The following is a 21,615-nucleotide window of genomic DNA, read 5'->3' on the forward strand; positions in this document are numbered from 1 at the left end:
TTAAGATAGAACAACTATGAATGTATGTTTGATGTTCTAGAAGATATTCAGACTCGTTGCCAAGCTGGAAACTGTCAGAGTTCTAATTGCAGTGGCAACATCAAAAGATTGGTTCTTACATGAAATGGATGTAAAGAATGCATTATTGCATGGTGAGTTACAAGAAGAAGTGTATTTGGACCAACCACCTTGTTATGAGGATTTGAGTCACCTAGATTATGTGTACAGGCTGTGTGAACCCTTTTATGGTCTCAAATAGGTGTTAAGAGCATGGAATAACAAAATCATAGAGTATGTTATCACTAGTGGCTTTTATATGGTAGATGTAGATTATTCACTCTGTATGCAAAAGAGTGATAAGGGGATTGTCGTCATTACCATTTATGTGGCTAACTTGATTGTTGTGGGTGAGAATGAGCAAGAAGTTGACCATATGAAGGGTCCCTTAAAGAAGAAGTTTGACATGAAGGATTTGAGGAGCTTAGATACTTTCTTGGCATTGAGGTCATCAAGATGCCTGAGGACATATGGCTGTGACAAAGACAATATGCTTTGGACATATTGTCCAAATATGGCATGGCTAGCTATAAGCCCATTTCTGTACCATTGGATTAGAATGGCAAGTTGAGTGTGAATACAAGTGAGATGTTGGAGAATCCCACTATGTATAGGAAGATAAAGGGTAGCTTGATTTAAATGACGATCATCACGCCAGCCTTGAACTACACAGTTAGGCTAGAGAGCCAGTCTATACAAGTTCCTCGAAAATTGCATTTAGATGGTGTGAGGTGCACACTACCCTACATGAGGTCCACAGTGGATTATGGTCTCTTCTATGAGACTAGTATAGAGTTGTATGTGTATGGAGATGTAGATTGGGCTAGTACATATTAGACATGTTAGATTTAGGGGGGGAGAGTGAATGAGCCATTCATGAGATGAAAGAGAGTTGATAACATTCATATCATTGATCCCATTCAAATGAACAACTACATGAGGCATAAATAGCCTTGAGAGATACATCCCATATGACTGGATACATGAGTGGATTGACATCATTGCTTATGTCATTGGGATCTACACACAACCTTAAGCTTTTACATATCCTATGCCCCTTTTGATAGATGGCTAAGGGACAATGTTGGGCTTATATTTCAACACCCTCTTTAAGCCAAACATGGACAACTGACACTCAAAAATAGGTTTTGCCTAACAACATCCCTCCTTGAAACAATGAGATAGAGGCCCCCCTTTATAACATAAGGGTGTGTGCTCTCTTCTCTACAACATCAAGGTGTGAAAAAATGGGTGTACACAACAATGATTGGACCACATTTGTGACAAGGTCCATCATACAACAAGTGTCCCCATAACAATAAAAAGGCTTTAACCAAAACAAGAGTGAACAACATTTTACAATGCATAGGATTCATCTTCCTTACAAAAACTCTTCACTTCTATAAAGTGGCTTTCTTCAACAACAAGGTTGGCCTTGTCTTTGTAGTAGCACTTGTGAGGTGGATGGTTGTTCTTTCCACAATGCACACAAGGGTTGTTGGTGAAGCAATCTTTGGTGTGATGATTGTCTTTCCCACATGTAGCACATTTCTTCTTGTTGAAGGTTACTGCATAGGCACCTCCTCGAAGCATAGGCACCTCCTCGAAGCTTGATGGTGTACTTCTTCTCTCCTTCCTCCCAAAAAAGGCTCATGAGAGCACTTGCAAATGTTGACGAAGTTGAAGTGTTGATGTAGCCCTTCAAGTGTTGAGATGAAGCTTTTGAAAGATTGATGGAGTGCTTCAAGTGCTGATGTAGAAGAGCTTCCTCGGAGAAAATAATCTTTCTTGAAGAAATAGGGCCAAGCAAGTGATTAATTAACACTTGATTAGTGTTAAAAAACACTAAAGTGAAGTTTTGGAATGAGCTTTCATGGAAAGATTCATATCCCACCTGGTTTTTTTTATGAGCAACCGTGTTGTAGCTCCTTTTGGGATAAGGACTGAGGTGAAGGGCCTTCAAGTATAGGGCTTCAAAAGCCCTAAGGCAATGGCAGCAGAGGGAGCCTCTATAGAGCGCATTTGTGGTACGACCAGCAAGCTAGGGAAAACAATGCGTCGGCCTGCTATTCTGCTAATGCCATGGCTAATGTTCTCGTACGCCAGGCATTGATTGTATGAAATGGTGTGCCTAGACCTAATGAGCAACTCTCTAGTTGAAATCACACCCTAAAACGGCCTCGATTCGCTGGGAGTCCTCCACTGGCAGGGGGTTGGTGAAAAAAGGTGAGATCCACTATTCAAGGGGGAGAATATCACCCTATTTTTCCTAGGATTTTACTCTTGATACCATGTTAGATTTAGGGGGGGGAGAGTGAATGAACCGTTCATGAGATGAAAGAGAGTTGATAACATTCATATCATTGATCATGTTCAAATGAACAACTACATGAGGCATAAATAGCCTTGAGAGATACATCCCATATGACTGGATACATGAGTGGACTGACATCATTGCTTGGGAGCTACACACAACCTTAGGCTTGTACATATCCTATGCCCCTTTTGATATATGGCTAAGGGACAATGTTGGGCTTATATTTTAACAAGACATAACATCTACTACCAAATTTACGGTTTCCTATAGGAGTGGTGATGTTCCTTGGAGCAGCAAGAAGTAGTTAAGAGTTTCCTTGTTGAGTATAGAGGTAGAGTACATGGGTGCTGATGGTAGCATGTGAGGTGGCTTGGTTACACAAGCTACTTGGAGATTTGGAGCGACATGTGGATAGGCATGTTTTTATTTATTTTCTTAGCAAGAGATATTGATCTCGTATATGTCAAAATAGAGGAGCAAGTTGTTGACATTTTCACTAAGGCCTTGGGAGCTGAGAAGCTTCGTAGATTCCACAACATGCTTGGAGTCTTGGAGATGGAGTTGAGCTTGAGGAGGACTATTAAGACGTCAAGCTCAACCAGAGATAATATTCACGATGTACCTAAGTGATCGTTCCACATTTACATCACTAGCATGTTTGGTATAGCTGACATGACGGATCTTCGCCAGTGATTCTATAGCTGGACTACACCTACATAGTCCACCTGTTGAGTTATGGCATACTTATCTTGCTAGCTCACCTACTTATCATGTTCACATTATGGACAGCTTGTGCATATTACTCTAGTACTTATTTTGGTTTTCACTTATCTTTTGTAGACCTCTTTTGAGTAGAGAGAAGAAAAGATTTCAGGCTTCCATCGTGGTGTGTGTGTTATACATTGTTGTGTGAGTGTGTGTAAGTGTGCTTGCAAGAGCTCAAGCTCTCTATCCTCCCCCAATATTTTTATAAATTCATAGATCTCATTGCATTTGCATAAGGTAAGATCCCTTATGTGAATGCATAAAGGTCATAGCATTTACATAAGACTCTCTATGAGCTCATAGCATTTACATAGGACTCTCTATGAGCTCAAGAGTTTATAGCATTTACATAGGACTCTATGAGATCATAGCATTTATATAGGACTCTCTACGATTTCTAGAGCTTATAGCATTTGCATAAGGTAAGAGCCCTTATGTAAATGCATAGAGCTCATAGCATTTGCATAAGATAAGAGCCCTTATGTAAATGCATAGAGCTCATAAAAAGTCCTCCTATGAAAAGGTATAGAGCTCACGTATAGAGCCCAATGCATTTGCATAAGGTAAGAGCCCTTAAATACATAGAGCACAATGCATTTGCATAAGGTGAGAGACCTTATGTAAATTCATAAAGCTCCTCTTATGCAAAGGCATAGAGCTCATAGAGAGTCATCCTATGCAAAGGCATAGAGCTCAATGCATTTGCATAAGGTAAGAGCCTTTATATAAATGCATAGAGTTCATAGAGAGTCCTATGCATTCATACAGCTCAATGCACTTCTCAATGCACTTTTCTCAATGCACTTGTATAAGGTAAGAGCCCCTATACAAATAGAGATCATAGAGATCCCTATGGATGCATAGAGCCTTTACATAAATAGAGCTCATAGAGAGCTATGTGCATGCATAGAGACCTCATTTGCATAAGTTAAAGAGCTCTCATACATTTTGTAGAACGCTCTATGCATTTGCATAAGGGCTCTACCTTATATATAAAGCTTATAGAGAGCTCTATCCATAAGATAAAGCTCTCTACGCATGCATAGAGCTCATCTATCCATAAGTTAGATCTCTCTATGCATGCATAGAGCTCATAGAGAGCCCTATGCATGCGTAGATCTCATAGATGTCTCTCATGCATACAGAAAAAAAGTACTCCCATAGCACTTGGGGGTATAGCACTTGGGGGTATATCATTAAAAAAAAAAGAGTATTAGGTTTGGAGCTTACTATAAAAGAGAATGGAGAGGGAGAAAAGAGCCCACCCAAGATAGATGGAAGACCTACACATCAAAGAAACATGAGCTTTATGAAAATAAATATGCATATATAATTTAGATCACTCTATGTGTGCATAGAGCTCATAGATAACCCTATGCATACATAGAGAGCTATTATGCATAAGGTAAGAGCCCTTAAGCAAATGCATAGATCTCTCATGCATTTGGTAAGGGATATATGCATAAGGTAAGATACCTTATGCAAATGCATAAGGTAAGATACCTTATGCAAATGCAAATGCATAAGATAAGATCCCTTATGCAAATGCATAAGATAAGATCCCTTATGCAAATGCATAAAATCGGAGCCTTTATGCAAATGCATAGAGCTCCCATACATGCACAAAGCTCATAGAGAGCTCTTGTGCATGTGAAAAAGAAAATTACTCACATAGCACCCAGGGGTGCGGCATTTAAAAAAAATAGTTTTATGCTTTAGAGATTACTATAAGAGAATGGAGAGAAAAAATAGAGGTCGTGCAATAGATGGAAGACCTACACATCAAAGAAACATGAATTATATGAAAATAACTATATATGCATTTGCATAAGGCTCTATCTTATGCATAGAGCTCTCGTAAATTTGGTAAGAGCCCTCTCTGCATTTTCATAAGGGCTCTGCCTTATGCATAGAGCTCAAAGATAGATCTATGCGCATAAGGTAAGAGCCCCAAAGCATAGAGCTCTCATGCACTTGGTGGAGCCCTCTATGCATTTACATAAGAGCTCTACCTAATGAATAGAGCTCAAAAAGAGCTCTATGCATAAGGTAAGAGCCCTTTTGCAAATTTTTAGGGCTCCAAATGCATCGATCTCTCATGCATTTGGTAAGAGCTCCCTATGCACAAGGGCTCTACATTATGCATAGAGCTCAAAAAAAATCTCTATGCATAAGGTAAGATCCCTTATAAAAATGCATAGCACTCTCATGCATTTGATAGAGCTCTATGCATTTGCATAAGGGCTCTATCTTATGTATAGAGGTTAAACAACGATTTATGCATAAGGTACGAGCCCTTATAAAAATGCATAGCACTCTCATGCATTTGATAGAGCTCTATGCATTTGCATAAGGGCTCTATCTTATGTATAGAGGTTAAACAGCGATTTATGCATAAGGTACGAGCCCTTATGGAAATGTATTAAGCTCTCATGCATTTGTTAGGGACCTCTATTCATGCATAGAACTCATAGAGAGACCTCTACAAATGCGTAGACCTCATAGAAATCCCTATAAATATATAGATAGCTCTATCCATAAGGTTGAGTTCTCTATGCATGCATATATAGATAACTCTATATATGCATAGATCATCATTCTATGCATGCATAGAGAACTCTATCAATAAGGTAGAGCCCTCTATGCATGCATGGTATGGAGCTCGTAGAGAGCTTTATATATGCAGGCATAGAGCACACTCTATCCATACACAAAACTCATAGAGAGCTCTCATGCATGTGAAAAAAGAGTACTCCATATCACCCGGGGGTGCAGCATTAAAGAAAAGAACATTGGGTTTATTGTAAGAGAATGGAGAGGGAGAATAGAGACCAAACAAGATAGATGGAAGACCTACACATTAAAGAAACATTAGATATATGAAAAAAATTATGCATAGGAGAGCTTATGAGAGCTCATGCATAAGAGAGATTATGAAGAGCTCATGCATAACTCATGAGAGGTTATGCACATAAGAGAGGTTATGAAGAGCTCATGAGAGGTTAGCACATAAAGAGCTCTCTTTATACATAGCTTATGCATAATGCATATAAGAGAGCTCATAAGAACTCTCTTTTTTCCCCCCTGCGACAACTGGCCTTAGTCCCAAGATCCTCTCATAATTACTAGACACACGCTTGTAGACACTTTTTTATCCACTCATAGTAGGCGATGCCACCAAGGAAGCATCACGTGGGGTTTTGAATCCAAGACCTCCTAGTTCCATTCAAACATCTCTACCACTTGAGCTATCACCTCATTGGCCATAAGAGCTCTCTTTATACTTTATGCATAAAAGAGAGCTCTCTTTATACTCTATGCATTCCCAACTAAAGGAAGAGAGAATTATACTCTATGCATAAAAGAGAGCTCTCTTTATACTCTATGCATTCCCAACTAAAGGAAGAGAGAATTACACTCTATGCATAAAAGAGAGCTCTCTTTATACTCTATGCATTCCCAACTAAAGGAAGAGAGAATTATACTCTATGCATAAAAGAGAGCTTTCTTTATACTCTATGCATTCCCAACTAAAGGAAGAGAGAATTATACTCTATGCATAAAAGAGAGCTCTCTTTATACTCTATGCATAAAAGAGAGCTCTCTTTATACTCTATGCATTCCCAATAAAAGTAATAGAGCATTATACTCTATGCATAAAGTATAAAGTAGAGAGTTCATGCACACATTGGGAAAACATGTGTGCATAAACATAGAACAAAAAAAAACATAAAGCCATAAAACAAGAGCATTGGTTTTAGGGTTGGAGCTTACCTCAAGAGCTAGCTAAAGAAAGCATGTCCTAGCCACTTGAAAACTTGGTTTTCAAATAAAAGTAATAGAGCATTCCCAACTTACTTCTAGGCTAGGAAAGTTCCGACTTCCCATAGCTTTGAACTATTGTCCCCACCCCTCTTAACTGAGTAATTACTTAGCTACTACCCCCTCACCTCTTAATCAAGTTACTTTGTCATTTGTTGGGTGTGTGTGAGTTACTTGCTTTTGTGTGGTACTCCTTTTCATCTCATTTACAAAAACAAGAGTAAAGAACACAAGAACCAAAGAACCAAAGAACACGAGAACTTGCTTCAAATTGAAATTTAATCCAAAATAAATAGGTTATAAGTAGTACTTAACCTACCAACCTGTGCACGTGTGGGTGCATTTGTATGGCTGGTAGTATAATGAAATGACAAGGGTCCATTATGAAAATTACTATTTAGCAGCCCACCCTAAAGGAAAATAATATTGTAATAAGAGCAAGGAAGCATTATATTATTAATATTAATTTAATAGTCTATCCCAAGGAAAATAGTATTATCTACGTAATAAGAGTAAGAATATGAGATAATATTACCGTTTACCCTAAGAAGAGCAATAAAAGCACTATGTTCCTAGAAAACATATCAAAACACAAAACTTAGAGGCCTAAAAGTTGATATACATTTTGGACAAACAAGTAAGTATTCTCATTGGTTTTGGTTGATGGGCTTCTTTGTGGGTACAATGGTTTATCTTATCCCTTGGTCCTACGAGGGCTACCCATATATTTTGCAACTTTATATCTATTGTCTAGACATTTCTACCCAAACTAAGCCAAATATATATATATATATATATATATATATATATATATATATATATATATATATTGGCTAGTTTCATACCATTGGGATGTCCATAACAAGCAACCGGCCCTTATAGTGGGAAAGGTTTTCTCGAGTAACTTAAAAGGGTCATTATGCCAATAAGGGGTGTGGTGGGTGCGAACATGGAAGCCGAATCAAGGTTCGAGAAAAAATAGGTTTGACTTAGCCTAGAACTTGTTCAAAGTTTGTGGAGAGCTTGCTCAAATTTGTATAAAAAGGAGAAAAATCCTCTTGAAAATTTTTAAGTTTTAATTATATTTTGTAAAATTTATAGAGAAATGCTAGAAGGTTTTCAGTTCGGTTCAATAAAATGTATTTCCCGAACACTGGTAAGAACTCTACTCACCACAAAGTTGGCTGGCTGAAATGTACCAATCTTTGGGAAAAAAAAAAGCGACATGGAATGGATGCCCAACTAATGATCAGTTTGCCTTTTAGATGTGGATTTCCAAGGACGAATACGACGAGACCGGACCTTCCATTGTGCATAGGAAATGTTTCTAAGGTTTAGCATTTCATACTGAATGTCCACACACCACTAATTAGAGGACGTACCTTATACATGATTTGCCCTTATTTTGGTGCTTTTTTCAATTCAGTTATATCGTAATTCAGTTGTAAACTAGTCCTCTGATATTCTATCTAAAATTAATTTTTCTACCTTAGCCCAGATCTCGAGCAAGATTAATCGGATGGTATTTTATTTGTGGACCAAAATGTTGACATGTATTTGAAATATCTGAAATTGATAATTTTAGTCGACACACTCGTGTAAAATTGATCATGGTATCTGTTTTTTTGAAAAATATAATGTCTTTAAAATGAGTATAGTATGTTTTTTTCTTCACACACATATATATAGTAAGGTCTTACTTTATGCTTTAGAGATTACTATTTAAAAAAATAGTTTTATGCTTTAGAGATTACTATAAGAGAATGGAGAGAAAAAATAGAGGTCGTGCAATAGATGGAAGACCTACACATCAAAGAAACATGAATTATATGAAAATAACTATACATAAGAGAGCTCTATCCCCATAATGTAGATCCCTCTCTGCATGCATAGAGGGTGAGGGCTCTATCCATAATGTAGATCCCTCTCTGCATGCATAGAGGGTGAGGGCTCTATCCATAATGTAGAGCACTCTTATATGCATGTAGAGAGCTCATAGAGAGCCTTCTATGCATGCATAGAGCTCATAGAGAGCCCTATGCATGTAGCTCTATGCATAAGCTAAGATCACTCTTCTATGCATGTAGAGACATCGTTAGAGAGCCTTATATGCATGTATAGAGCTCATAGAGAGCCCTATACATGCAACTCTTTGCATGAGTTAAGGTCACTCATGCAAATGCATAGACTTCCATGGATTCTCCCATAGATTTATTAGAGCCCTCTATGTATTTGCGTAAGGGCTCTACCTTATGCATTTATAGAAGGTCGAGCCCTCTATGCATCTGCCTAAGGACTCTACGTTATGCATAGAACTCAAAGATAGATCTATCTCTATATAAATGTATAGAACTCTATGCATTTTTATAAGGGCTCAACCTTATGCATAGAACTCTATGTAGATCCTTTATGCATTTGCATAAGGGCTCAACCTTATGCATAGAACTCAAAAAGGGCTCAACCTTATGCACAGAGCTCTATGCATAAGGTATAAAAGCTCTATGCAAATCCATATAGCTCTCATACATTTGGTAGGAGACCTATATGCATTTGCATAAGGCTCTATCTTATACATAGAGCTCTCGTAAATTTGGTAAGAGCCCTCTCTGCATTTTCGTAAGGGCTCTGCCTTATGCATAGAGCTCAAAGATAGATCTATGCGCATAAGGTAAGGGCCCCAAAGCATAGAGCTCTCATGCACTTGGTGGAGCCCTCTATGCATTTACATAAGAGCTCTACCATGAATAGAGCTCAAAGAGAGCTCTATGCATAAGGTAAGAGCCCTTTTGCAAATTTTTAGGGCTCCAAATGCATCGATCTCTCATGCATTTGGTAAGAGCTCCCTATGCATAAGGGCTCTACATTATGCATAGAGCTTTAAAAAAATCTCTATGCATAAGGTAAGATCCCTTATAAAAATGCATAGCACTCTCATGCATTTGATAGAGCTCTATGCATTTGCATAAGGGCTCTATCTTATGTATAGAGGTTAAACAGCGATTTATGCATAAGGTACGAGCCCTTATGGAAATGTATTAAGCTCTCATGCATTTGTTAGGGACCTCTATTCATGCATAGAACTCATAGAGAGACCTCTACAAATGCGTAGACCTCATAGAAATCCCTATAAATATATAGATAGCTCTATCCATAAGGTTGAGTTCTCTATGCATGCATATATAGATAACTCTATATATGCATAGATCATCATTCTATGCATGCATAGAGAACTCTATCAATAAGGTAGAGCCCTCTATGCATGCATGGTATGGAGCTCGTAGAGAGCTTTATATATGCAGGCATAGAGCACACTCTATCCATACACAAAACTCATAGAGAGCTCTCATGCATGTGAAAAAAGAGTACTCCATATCACCCGGGGGTGCAGCATTAAAGAAAAGAACATTGGGTTTATTGTAAGAGAATGGAGAGGGAGAATAGAGACCAAACAAGATAGATGGAAGACCTACACATTAAAGAAACATTAGATATATGAAAAAAATTATGCATAGGAGAGCTTATGAGAGCTCATGCATAAGAGAGATTATGAAGATCTCATGCATAACTCATGAGAGGTTATGCACATAAGAGAGGTTATGAAGAGCTCATGAGAGGTTAGCACATAAAGAGCTCTCTTTATACATAGCTTATGCATAATGCATATAAGAGAGCTCATAAGAACTCTCTTTTTTCCCCCCTGCGACAACTGGCCTTAGTCCCAAGATCCTCTCATAATTACTAAACACACGCTTGTAGACACTTTTTTATCCACTCATAGTAGGCGATGCCACCAAGGAAGCATCACGTGGGGTTTTGAATCCAAGACCTCCTAGTTCCATTCAAACATCTCTACCACTTGAGCTATCACCTCATTGGCCATAAGAGCTCTCTTTATACTTTATGCATAAAAGAGAGCTCTCTTTATACTTCATGCATAAAAGAGAGCTCTCTTTATACTTTATGCATAAAGAGAGCTCTCTTTATACTCTATGCATTCCCAACTAAAGGAAGAGAGAATTATACTTTATGCATAAAAGAGAGCTCTCTTTATACTCTATGCATTCCCAATAAAAGTAATAGAGCATTATACTCTATGCATAAAGTATAAAGTAGAGAGTTCATGCACACATTGGAAAAACATGTGTGCATAAACATAGAACAAAAAAAAACATAAAGCCATAAAACAAGAGCATTGGTTTTAGGGTTGGATCTTACCTCAAGAGCTAGCTAAAGAGAGCATGTCCTAGCCACTTGAAAACTTGGTTTTCAAATAATCCATGCATATGTATTTGATCTCCATCCTTTGATCCATGATCTCTTAGTAGAGCCAGTCCATGTCAGCTGCAAAAGCTGAGATCAAGCCACAATTATTATCAAAGCACACCCAATAAAAAAACCAATAAGCTCTCTTTTGCATACCAAACCATTGTGTCATCTTTAAGTTGAGATCAAGACACACTTGTTTATCAAAGCACACCCAATATAAAAATCAAGATGTTTTGGTACCTAACTTTATCGTTTCATCAATAAGCCATGTGTAACATACATCAATTAAATCAAGAATCAACCCTATAGATTCCTTGAGCACGAACATAGCTTTTGAAGAGTAATCCACCATATCATTGTGTCTCAATATAAAACACCATGATGTTAAAACCATGCTTTGTCAAAGAAGGAAACAATATCCCATCATCACCAACCGTGACACCTAAATTGTATACCAACATCCCAATGTGTTGATGAAGATCCATCTCTCTTCCATGGAGCATAAAATCTCAGTCATGATCATACATAAATATGGTCAAGGCACAATACTCCCTTTTTCAATCCATGATCATAAAGAAACTCATCATCATATGTCCAATCAACACCCCTTCAAATGTTTGCAACTATGTCTGAGTGATCACTAACATGCATCAAACATGAGCCTTTAATTAATCATAAAGAAACTCATCATATGTCCAATGAAACCCCCTTCAAATATTTCCAACCATGTCTAAGCGATCACTAACACACATAAAACACAAGCCTTCAAATGATCATAAAGAAACTCATCATATGTCCAATCAAACCCTCTTCCAATGTTTATGTAATCACTAGCACACATCAAACATGAGCCTTTGTTTGTCATCAACAATTGGTATCTCATCACATCTTTATCAATAAGATCATTATGCACCAAATTCTTTCCTTTAAAAGTTACAGGCATCCAAAACTCCTTAATGAAAAATAAAGAAAAGAACCATTATAAGAATTAATCTCATGAACATGTGCCAAAGATAACTCATCATCATCATGTGTATTCACCAATAAATCATCACATGTATGTGTTGGAATCATAGCAAATATTGAATGCAAACCATTGTATGCATCATCCTCATCAATATAGACTAAACACAACCCTTCATCATTCTATGCAACCACAAACCAATCATCACACGGTGCCAACATCAATTTTTCTAAATCTCAAAAGTTAAAATGAAACCATGATTTTGGTCATCCTACTCTTAATCTATCTCTATATCTTACGTATCTTCAAAGACATATGTTACCATAGGAAAAGATCATTATCCATGAGCACAGGATTATGTACCTCAACCGCACCTCTAAAGAAGGAAGTCCACATGCTCCCAAGTGTTCAACAATTACTAATCAAATTAGAGTTGTTTTCATAGTTACCTCAATCAAGCTTCCTCCTTTTTGCAATCGCAAGCCTCCTAATTAAGCTCAACCTTGGACATTTTTACAACATATGGAATTCATACTCTTGGTTTGTACACATTTCATCATATCCAACCTCACGTGTATATGTATCTTCCTTTCTCATTGCCAAATCTTGAATAGATCTTTTAGCTATGAGTGCATCCCATATCTCCTCAATACTTGTACCCTATCAAATTTAGGAAAAAAGCACATATGATAACTTTAATCACAACAAGCCCCAATTCTTCTTTGCTGAATTTAATTGTTTATTAGTACCATGTTGATTCCAAATCTTGTAAGAAATAGGGAATCCTTTAAGCCAATAATTAACCTTTTAACATCACCAGCTTGTGCCATTGCCTGAAGTTGACCACATCAGTTCTACCGTTGAAGGTCACGTTTAAATAAAAGAATGGCATTTTTTTAATACACACAAGAACTAGATATCAAATGGCTCCATACACACATCTATAATTAAGCTATACCATCTGAGTGAAACCACAAAAAAATGTGAAAGAATTTAGGAGATTGAGATTGTGACCCATGTCATGTATAATCGTCAGTGTGCGTAAATGATTCTTAATTATGTGACAAACCTCCAAGAGTTTTGCATACTTCAAAGGAAAAAAATCAATTCTCAACAACGCTCTTTTCTTACTTTCCTAATGCGATGACCTTTTTTTATTTTAATTAAATAATAATATTATTAAATATAAGAAAAATTAGAAATATAAAACATATGTGGAGAAACATCCTCTTAGCCTAGCTTGGCTATCAAAGAACCACAAGGGAAACACATAGTTTTTTGCTAATAGCCACCAAGAATAAACCAGTGATCTCACAACCACCATAGTGTGAGATAAGGTCCCCAAGCTCTCAAACAATATCACCACAATCTATAGTCTATGGAAATCAAAATCATGACATCTCAAACAAATCCTTAAGCTTTAAACACTATGCTAATCCTTTTATCTAGCAACAAGCCAAGTGTATATAAACCTCTTTTACATGCTCCCCATGCACCAAGGATACCTCACAATCTCTGCCTTCTTTCGCACGCCAAGATCTTTCTCGCCTCTTCTGCTCTCTATTGGTCCCAGTGAGATACCGATTGCCATACCTTCATTTGCTACTTCTTGCAAAAATTTATAGTTTAAGATAGCTATAATGTTGGAATAATGGAGGCTCAAAGTACCCAAGGAGTCTCATGGTTTAGGTGCTAATGACATGCTAATGATGAGAGATTACCTTAATGACAAAAGTTTAACATAAACAAGGCATAATGAGTATAATGAGAGAGATAATTTCCATTAGATGTGTGCCTCTTATATAGGCTGAGTACAAGATGATTATGTCAATGCTAATCAAGATTAAGTGATAATAAATTTCCTTGATCTCTTCCTAGAATCTCTCCATGATTGTAGCCTCACATGCCCTAGATTCTAGCTTCCAAAGTCAACAAAGGAGGTTGCTTTTAATGCTCCTGGCTCCTAGTACACCTCATGGATTCTTTCACCTTTACCAGCACAGTTTACAACTACTACAAGATTTTAACCTTTGATAAATGACCTAAGGATTATGCTCTACATCCATAAATCCCAAGTACAGCAATGTGTCCAATATATATAAGCAATTACTCTTGTGCACCAATAAGAAGCGAGCTTCAAAGCCCATTCAATTTCTTAAATTGATTACTCCTTATAATTTGCTTCAACTTGGATTTAATTCTCATTCATCAAGGTCTTTTTTTAACCTGTGGTGGTTATAGCGAAATCTAGTGTTCTTAAAAATCTTTTGAAAAAAACTCTCGCTCACTTTTTCTTTCCCTAGTGAGGAAGACAGAAAAAAACTCATTTGTTTTCATCTAACAAAAACTTGTCCCTTTCACATGTCATAGGGATGTGCATGCTTCTATAAAAATTTGTTCTCCTACACACTACCAAATTGGTGGGCGCCACTCATCATGACCAAGTACAAGTACATGCCTGGAACTCCTAATTCTTGCCAAAAACTGGGACCACAAAAAAATCATAACGAAGCCACCCACACTTTCACGAATTGATACATAGTAGCCTGCTTCGGTCCATTTACAAACCTAACCAAACAAGGACGAGGTAAGTGTATGGAAATGAAGGGGGAACATTAAGGAAGGCTAGGTGCATTTGGGCATGCATCTTCATTTGAGATTAAGTAAAACTTTATAATTTTTCAAGGTATCAATGAATTCGATCCAACGTGAAGTCAAGGGTTTAAAAACATTAAAGTGCCTTTTTCATGTCCACCACTTGAATATTGGTGGACCTTCCTTTTTGTTAAGTGTCCCTATTATATGAATGTAATTATGTATCCACTTCTCCATTTTTCCACAAAGAAATGTGACTTGTCCTATCCAAACAAAGGAAAGAGGGCAAAGGGAAGGAGGGAAGGAGGAGGAGGGGCAGGGGTTTCTTTTTGTGTGTGGGTGTGGGGACGTGTGGGCCGGGGGGGAGTTGGGGTTTTGACACAAAAGAAGATGGCTATGTATGAGCTCCCTGATTCACAGTGCTATTGTGAGTAAATGTTAACTAACAACTTCAAGGGATCAAATAAACTAATTAGATTAATTAGTAACTTGATTTCCTTTTAAGGTGAGGTTAAAGGTTCAAAGCTCTTTTCCTCCTCAACACAAATGTTCATATGTCTGACACTCTTTGCATGCTGGATGAGAAATGCCATTTTTCGTGCGTGAACAAGCTTTAAAGCACAAGTGGGCTCTCATTTCTAGTGGGGGGTGCCACCTTGTGAACATAATCACGCATCTACTTTTCATCTTTTCCAATAAGTGGTTGAATGCTAGCACTAACCCCTTTTGAACCACTTCTTAAACAACTCAAGCCGTGAAGTAATTAGAAAGGAGCACATTAGACATTTCAACCACCTTCTCATGTGTTGTCTCATGAGAAAATGTATGAAATTTGAGCACAACTGTATATATTAAGGTTATTTAAATATGTTGAATGGGATGACTATAATGTTGATGTACTGCTTTGTTTTTTTGGGGATCAATAGATATATATATATATAAAAACCAAAAAGAAGCTTTACATCTTTACATCCAGCTTCACAATATTACATTGAGACCATGTTCAACAAATCACAAATAAAAGACCATCTGTTAGGGTATCAGATCTTTTGTATTAGAAGATGATGTACTGCTTTGTTAAACTTTAGAAGTCTAAAAATGATGGCATGGGTTGGCCTTAATTTTTGTGAGAATATAAAATGAGGCAAGGAGAGGGGAGAGAGAGAGAGAGAGAGAGAGGGGGGGGGGGGAGGGAGGGAGGGAGGGAGGGAAAAACTAAAGGAGAAAGGCAAGGAGAGAGAGAGAGAGAGAGAGAGAGAGAGAGAGAGAGAGAGAGGGAGGGAGGGAAAAACTAAAGGAGAAAGGGAAAAAGCAAAGGATAGACACAAAATGTTCCTTTCTTTTTTGTGAATATGATGGGTTGGTTGGTCCTATTGTTGTTTTGCTGAGATGTCAAAGTGCTTTTTTGCAGCGAGTGGCCTTTTTCTTGTCAGTTGGGCACGACAATGGAGCTTCTCTTTTATCTTGGGCTCACGCAATGCGCAGGCCCTTGCTTTGTGTATGCATGGATGTGCCCCCTCTATTCCTTTACCCACATGTGCTGCTGCAATGGCCATGCGGTGGTCATAATACTAATCCATGGAATTTGGAGAAATGTGCTCATCATATAAATATATATATAATCAATTGAGGATTAATGGGGCTAAGCATACTAAATTAGGTGAAAAGTTAATTGGGCTAATCGATACTAATTCATAGAAAATTTTGAATAGGGCTAAATATAAAAGATGGGTAGGAAAAATGTGACTATCATAAGAAAAAATATATTGAAATTGCGGGTTAAATGAGTTTATCAAAAGAAAAAGAATGATTAAGAGAGAAATTAATTGGGTAATGGAGATTAATTTATAGGTGGTAGGAAAATGAAGACAAAACGATAGTTGATTGGTCAAATTGATACTAGAAAACGTGATTATGATAAGGAAGACTGAATGTAATTGAGGATTAATTGGGCGAATTAAGTAATAGTGTGGGTATAGAATACTTTAATGTTGGCTAGTCTAAGGTACGCAATCCAATGAGGAAGAATAGGAAGGACAACAACAAAGCACAATGATGGTACTGGCTTACAAGGCACGCATGTGGAAAAGTAAGGATTGCCACCCAATGGGGGAAAGCCTGCCTGCTTTCTCTCTACTGTGTGCCAAAACTGATTCCGTTGGCTTCATATTTTGTGTGTATGTATGCTCACCACTTTTATCAACCCCACCCCCTTCTTTTCTTCTTCTTTATGATCAGCCCCTTCTCGCCTCACAAGAGCCAAAAAAACACACACACACACACACACGCATTTTTGCCCTCCTTCATCTGGCCGCACTCTACCTAGCCATTTCCTGTATGTTTTCCAACAGCATTTCTCTGTCTTTGTGGGTTTCGGGGGTGGTAGCTTGTCTTAATCCTATTACTAGCTAATTGCTTTTTGCCTCATGGTCCTTGCAGTGTGATCATCTCCTGTTTTCAGTGTCCCAAGCATGGCAGATGTGGATGAAGTTGCCCCTCTCGTGTGTGACAATGGGTCTGGTATGGTCAAGGTAACTTAGCTACTCTTTACATCCATAAACATGCTGCATTATGGTCTATACACGCCAAATGCACTGTCTCTCTCTCTCTAATCATGACTTCATTCAAGGTTTTGCAAACTGTTATCTAAAGTAATGACTTAAATCAAGCTTTTTTTCTAGTTAGATCAGGCTTTTCATGATGGGATTTGATGGTGGGTTACAGGCAGGATTTGCTGGGGATGATGCACCAAGAGCTGTGTTTCCGAGCATAGTGGGGAGGCCAAGGCACACAGGGGTGATGGTGGGGATGGGGCAGAAGGATGCCTATGTGGGGGATGAGGCACAGTCCAAGAGGGGGATTTTGACATTGAAGTATCCTATAGACCATGGGATAGTGACCAACTGGGATGACATGCAGAAGGTGTGGCACCACACCTTCTTCAATGAGCTCCGTGTTGCCCCGGAGGAGCACCCTGTGCTGCTCACCGAGGCCCCCCTCAACCCCAAGGCCAATAGAGAAAAGATGACCCAGATCATGTTTGAAACCTTCTACGTCCCCGCCATGTATGTTGCCATCCAAGCAGTGCTGTCCCTCTATGCCAGTGGACGAACCACAGGTTAGTTTACTGCAAATCTTGCCATCTCAATCATTCTTCTTTCACTAAAATGGTGGCTGCTAAATTATTTTGCAAACCTTGACAACTCAATTATGTTAAAATTATGAATATATGTATCAGATTTGTTTTGCCTTGGAAAATGGATAAAATTAGCAGTTTCTTCCTTAAATATTTTTTTAATTTTTTTTTAAAAAAAAAGCATGAACCAAGGTTGGTTCACTGCAAATCTTGGCATCTCAGTTATTCCAAATTTTTTGAATAGATCTGATTTCTTCTCTCACTAAAATGCCTGGTTATTGCAAATCTCGACAGCTCAATTATGAATATATCAGAATTTCTCTTTTCACTTGTTTGCCATTTTCCAAATTAGCCGTTTCTTTCCCAAAAACAAAAAACAAAGAATGGGTTGCTATGGGACAGTAGAAGAGTTTAAAACCTTTTTTGACCTGAAAAGTAATTACCTTTCCACTAATAAAAAAAAGGTTAAGGAGATTGCAATTTTAGATTTTTTTTGGTGTATATTTGTTTACTATATTTCTAGGGATTGTGCTGGATTCTGGAGATGGTGTAACCCACACGGTCCCGATCTACGAAGGGTATGCACTACCGCATGCGATCCTACGGTTAGATTTGGCCGGGAGGGATCTAACGGACGCATTGATGAAGATATTGACGGAGAGGGGCTACTCCTTCACCACCACAGCGGAGCGCGAGATCGTGCGCGACATGAAGGAGAGGCTGGCCTACGTGGCACTGGACTACGAGCAGGAGCTGGAGAAGGCGAGCGCCACGTCGGCAATCGAGAAGAGCTTTGAGCTGCCAGATGGGCAGGTCATCACGGTAGGGGCAGAGCGCTTCAGGTACGTCCTGTGCTGGCGCTGTGTAATTAGGATTAAACAGCAGATTAAGCCTTAATCTCTGGCGGCATTTGGACAGGTGCCCTGAAGTGCTATTCCAGCCAGCGTTGATCGGCATGGAAGGGGCCGGCATCCACGAAACAACGTATAACTCCATCATGAGGTGCGATGTGGACATAAGAAAGGATCTCTACTCCAACATCGTTCTAAGCGGCGGCTCCACCATGTTCCCTGGCATCGCTGAGCGTATGAACAGAGAGATCACCGCGCTTGCGCCCAGCAGCATGAAGGTGAAGGTGGTCGCCCCGCCCGAAAGGAAATACAGTGTGTGGATCGGAGGCTCCATCCTTGCCTCCTTGAGTACCTTCCAACAGGTACCGTGTGAACTACCCCCTCTTCTTTAATCAGAGTTTTTTTTTTTTCAATGGCAGCCTCCCTTTTTGAACCCAAGGGGTGGGTTCAAACTAGCTACCGAACTGGTAAGGTTCCCAACCACTGAACTATTGCCCCCACCCTCTTAACCTAGTTACTTAGTCCTCTTAATCTAGTTACCTAGCTATGATTTACTCACACACCCTTTTTAACCCACCCACCAAGGGACATCTCTATTATATGCCGATTTTATAATTAAAATATATAAAAATCATTCCTTAAGCTACTTAAAATCTCAACCAAATTTTATTAATTTTGGTCGGCACAAATACATTAGAATGTCGTTCTTTCTGAGCATTGGTAAAAAGCTCGATTTGAATCCAACTTACTTCTAGGCTAGGACAGTTACAACTTCCCATAGCTTTGAACTATTGTCCCCACCCCTCTTAACTGAGTAATTACTTAGCTACTACCCCCTCCCCTCTTAATCAAGTTACTTTGTCATTTGTTGGGTGTGTGTGAGTTACTTGCTTTTGTGTGGTATTCCTTTTCATCTCATTTACAAAAACAAGAGTAAAGAACCAAAGAACCAAAGAACACGAGAACTTGCTTCAAATTGAAATTTAATCCAAAATAAATAGGTTATAAGTAGTACTTAACCTACCAACCTGTGCATGTGTGGGTGCATTTGTATGGCTGGTAGAGTATAATGAAATGACAAGGGTCCATTATGAAAATTACTATTTAGCAGCCCACCCTAAAGGAAAATAATATTGTAATAAGAGCAAAGGAAGCATTATATTATTAATTGTAATTTAATAGTCCATCCAGTATTATCTACGTAATAAGAGTAAGAATATTTGTAGATAATATTTTTGTTTACCCTAAGAAGAGCAATAAAAGCACTGTGTTCCTAGAAAACATATCAAAACACAAAACTTAGAGGCCTAAAAGTTGATATACATTTTGGACAAACAAGTAAGTATTCTCAGTGGTTTTGGTTGATGGGCTTCTTTGTGGGTAGTACAATGGTTTATCTTATCCCTTGGTCCTACGAGGGCTACCCATATATTTTGTAACTTTATATCTATTGTCTAGACATTTCTACCCAAACTAAGCAAAAAAAAAAAAAAGTGAATATATATTTTGGCTAGTTTCATACCATTGGGATGTCCATAACTAGCAACCGGCCCTTATAGTGGGAAAGGTTTTCTCAAGTAACTTAAAAGGGTCATTGTGCCAATAAGGGGTGTGGTGGGTGCAAACATGGAAAAGCCGAATCAAGGTTCGAGAAAAAATAGGTTTGACTTAGCCTAGAACTTGTTCAAAGTTTGTGGAGAGCTTGCTCAAATTTGTATAAAAAGGAGAAAATTCTTCTTGAAAATTTTTAAGTTTTAATTATATTTTGTAAAATTTATAGAGAAATGCTCTCCCAATTACAATGAGAAGGTTTTCAGTTCGGTTCAATAAAATGTATTTCCCGAACACTGGTAAGAACTCTACTCACCACAGAGTTGGCTGGCTGAAATGTAGGGGGGGGGAAAAAAAGCGTCATGGAATGGATGCCCAACTAATGATCAGTTTTCCTTTCAGATGTGGATTTCCAAGGACGAATACGACGAGACCGGACCTTCCATTGTGCATAGGAAATGTTTCTAAGGTTTAGCATTTCATACTGAATGTCCACACACCACTAATTAGAGGACGTACCTTATACATGATTTGCCCTTATTTTGGTGCTTTTTTCAATTCAGTTATATCGTAATTCAGTTGTAAACTAGTCCTCTGATATTCTATCTAAAATCAAATTTTCTGCCTTAGCCCAGATCTCGAGCAAGATTAATCGGATGGTATTTTATTTGTGGACCAAAATGTTGACATGTATTTGAAATATCTGAAATTGATAATTTTAGTCCACACACTCGTGTAAAATTGATCATGGTATCTGTTTTTTGAAAAATATAATGTCTTTAAAATGGGTATAGTATGTTTTTTTCTTCACACATATATATAGTAAGGTCTTACTTTATTTATCTTTTGTTAAAGAAACTCAATGATGCTTTCTTTAAATTATAGCATACTCAAAGGAATGTCTTATTGTTGTATTTTTGTTAAGGTCCTACATTCTCAATGTTTGCTTTACATAAGGAATGTTTTGAATTTTATTTATGCAAAATTCCAACTTACAATATAGGAACTAATAAAATGAAAATCATTATCTCAATGTTTCTAAGTGAGCCTTTCCCTTTTGATTTAAGTGACGAAATCATAATGTTTGGACATCCTATGCAAAACATGTGCTTTTTATTTTCTCCACTAGAAAGGGGTAGGTACACTTTCAAAACTAGGCGAAGAGGGTACAAAAGCCTTTAGACTTAATGTCATGCATTGATAGGTTACATTTTCCCATTGGCATTTGGGGTCTTTAAAGTTTTTCTTTGTTCGTCTTTTGATGCAAAAGTGCACAAATAGTACTCATGAT

The 21,615-nt window shown here is 38.0% G+C and overlaps 1 protein-coding gene across 2 annotated transcripts; it reads left to right on the forward strand.

Moving 5' to 3' along the window:
• Positions 1–16,938: 16,938 nt before the first annotated feature.
• On the forward strand, positions 16,939–21,065 carry LOC147634035 (actin-101-like). 2 transcript variants are annotated; one of them, XM_086805139.1, is made up of 6 exons: positions 16,939–16,963; positions 17,226–17,317; positions 17,511–17,904; positions 18,446–18,764; positions 18,841–19,135; positions 20,727–21,065. In XM_086805139.1, exons 2-6 carry the CDS (start codon positions 17,258–17,260, stop codon positions 20,790–20,792), a joined length of 1,134 nt encoding a protein of 377 aa, XP_086661265.1. In that variant the 5' UTR covers positions 16,939–16,963; positions 17,226–17,257; the 3' UTR covers positions 20,793–21,065. The 2 variants fall into 2 exon arrangements, with proteins under 2 accessions (XP_086661265.1, XP_086661264.1); XM_086805138.1 differs by lacking the exon at positions 16,939–16,963 and adding an exon at positions 16,987–17,121.
• Positions 21,066–21,615: the final 550 nt, after the last annotated feature.

This window comes from Cibotium barometz, chromosome 11 (assembly GCF_041138505.1).
Source record: "Cibotium barometz isolate CiBa-2024 chromosome 11, ASM4113850v1, whole genome shotgun sequence".
NCBI classification, from domain to species: Eukaryota; Viridiplantae; Streptophyta; class Polypodiopsida; order Cyatheales; family Cibotiaceae; genus Cibotium; species Cibotium barometz.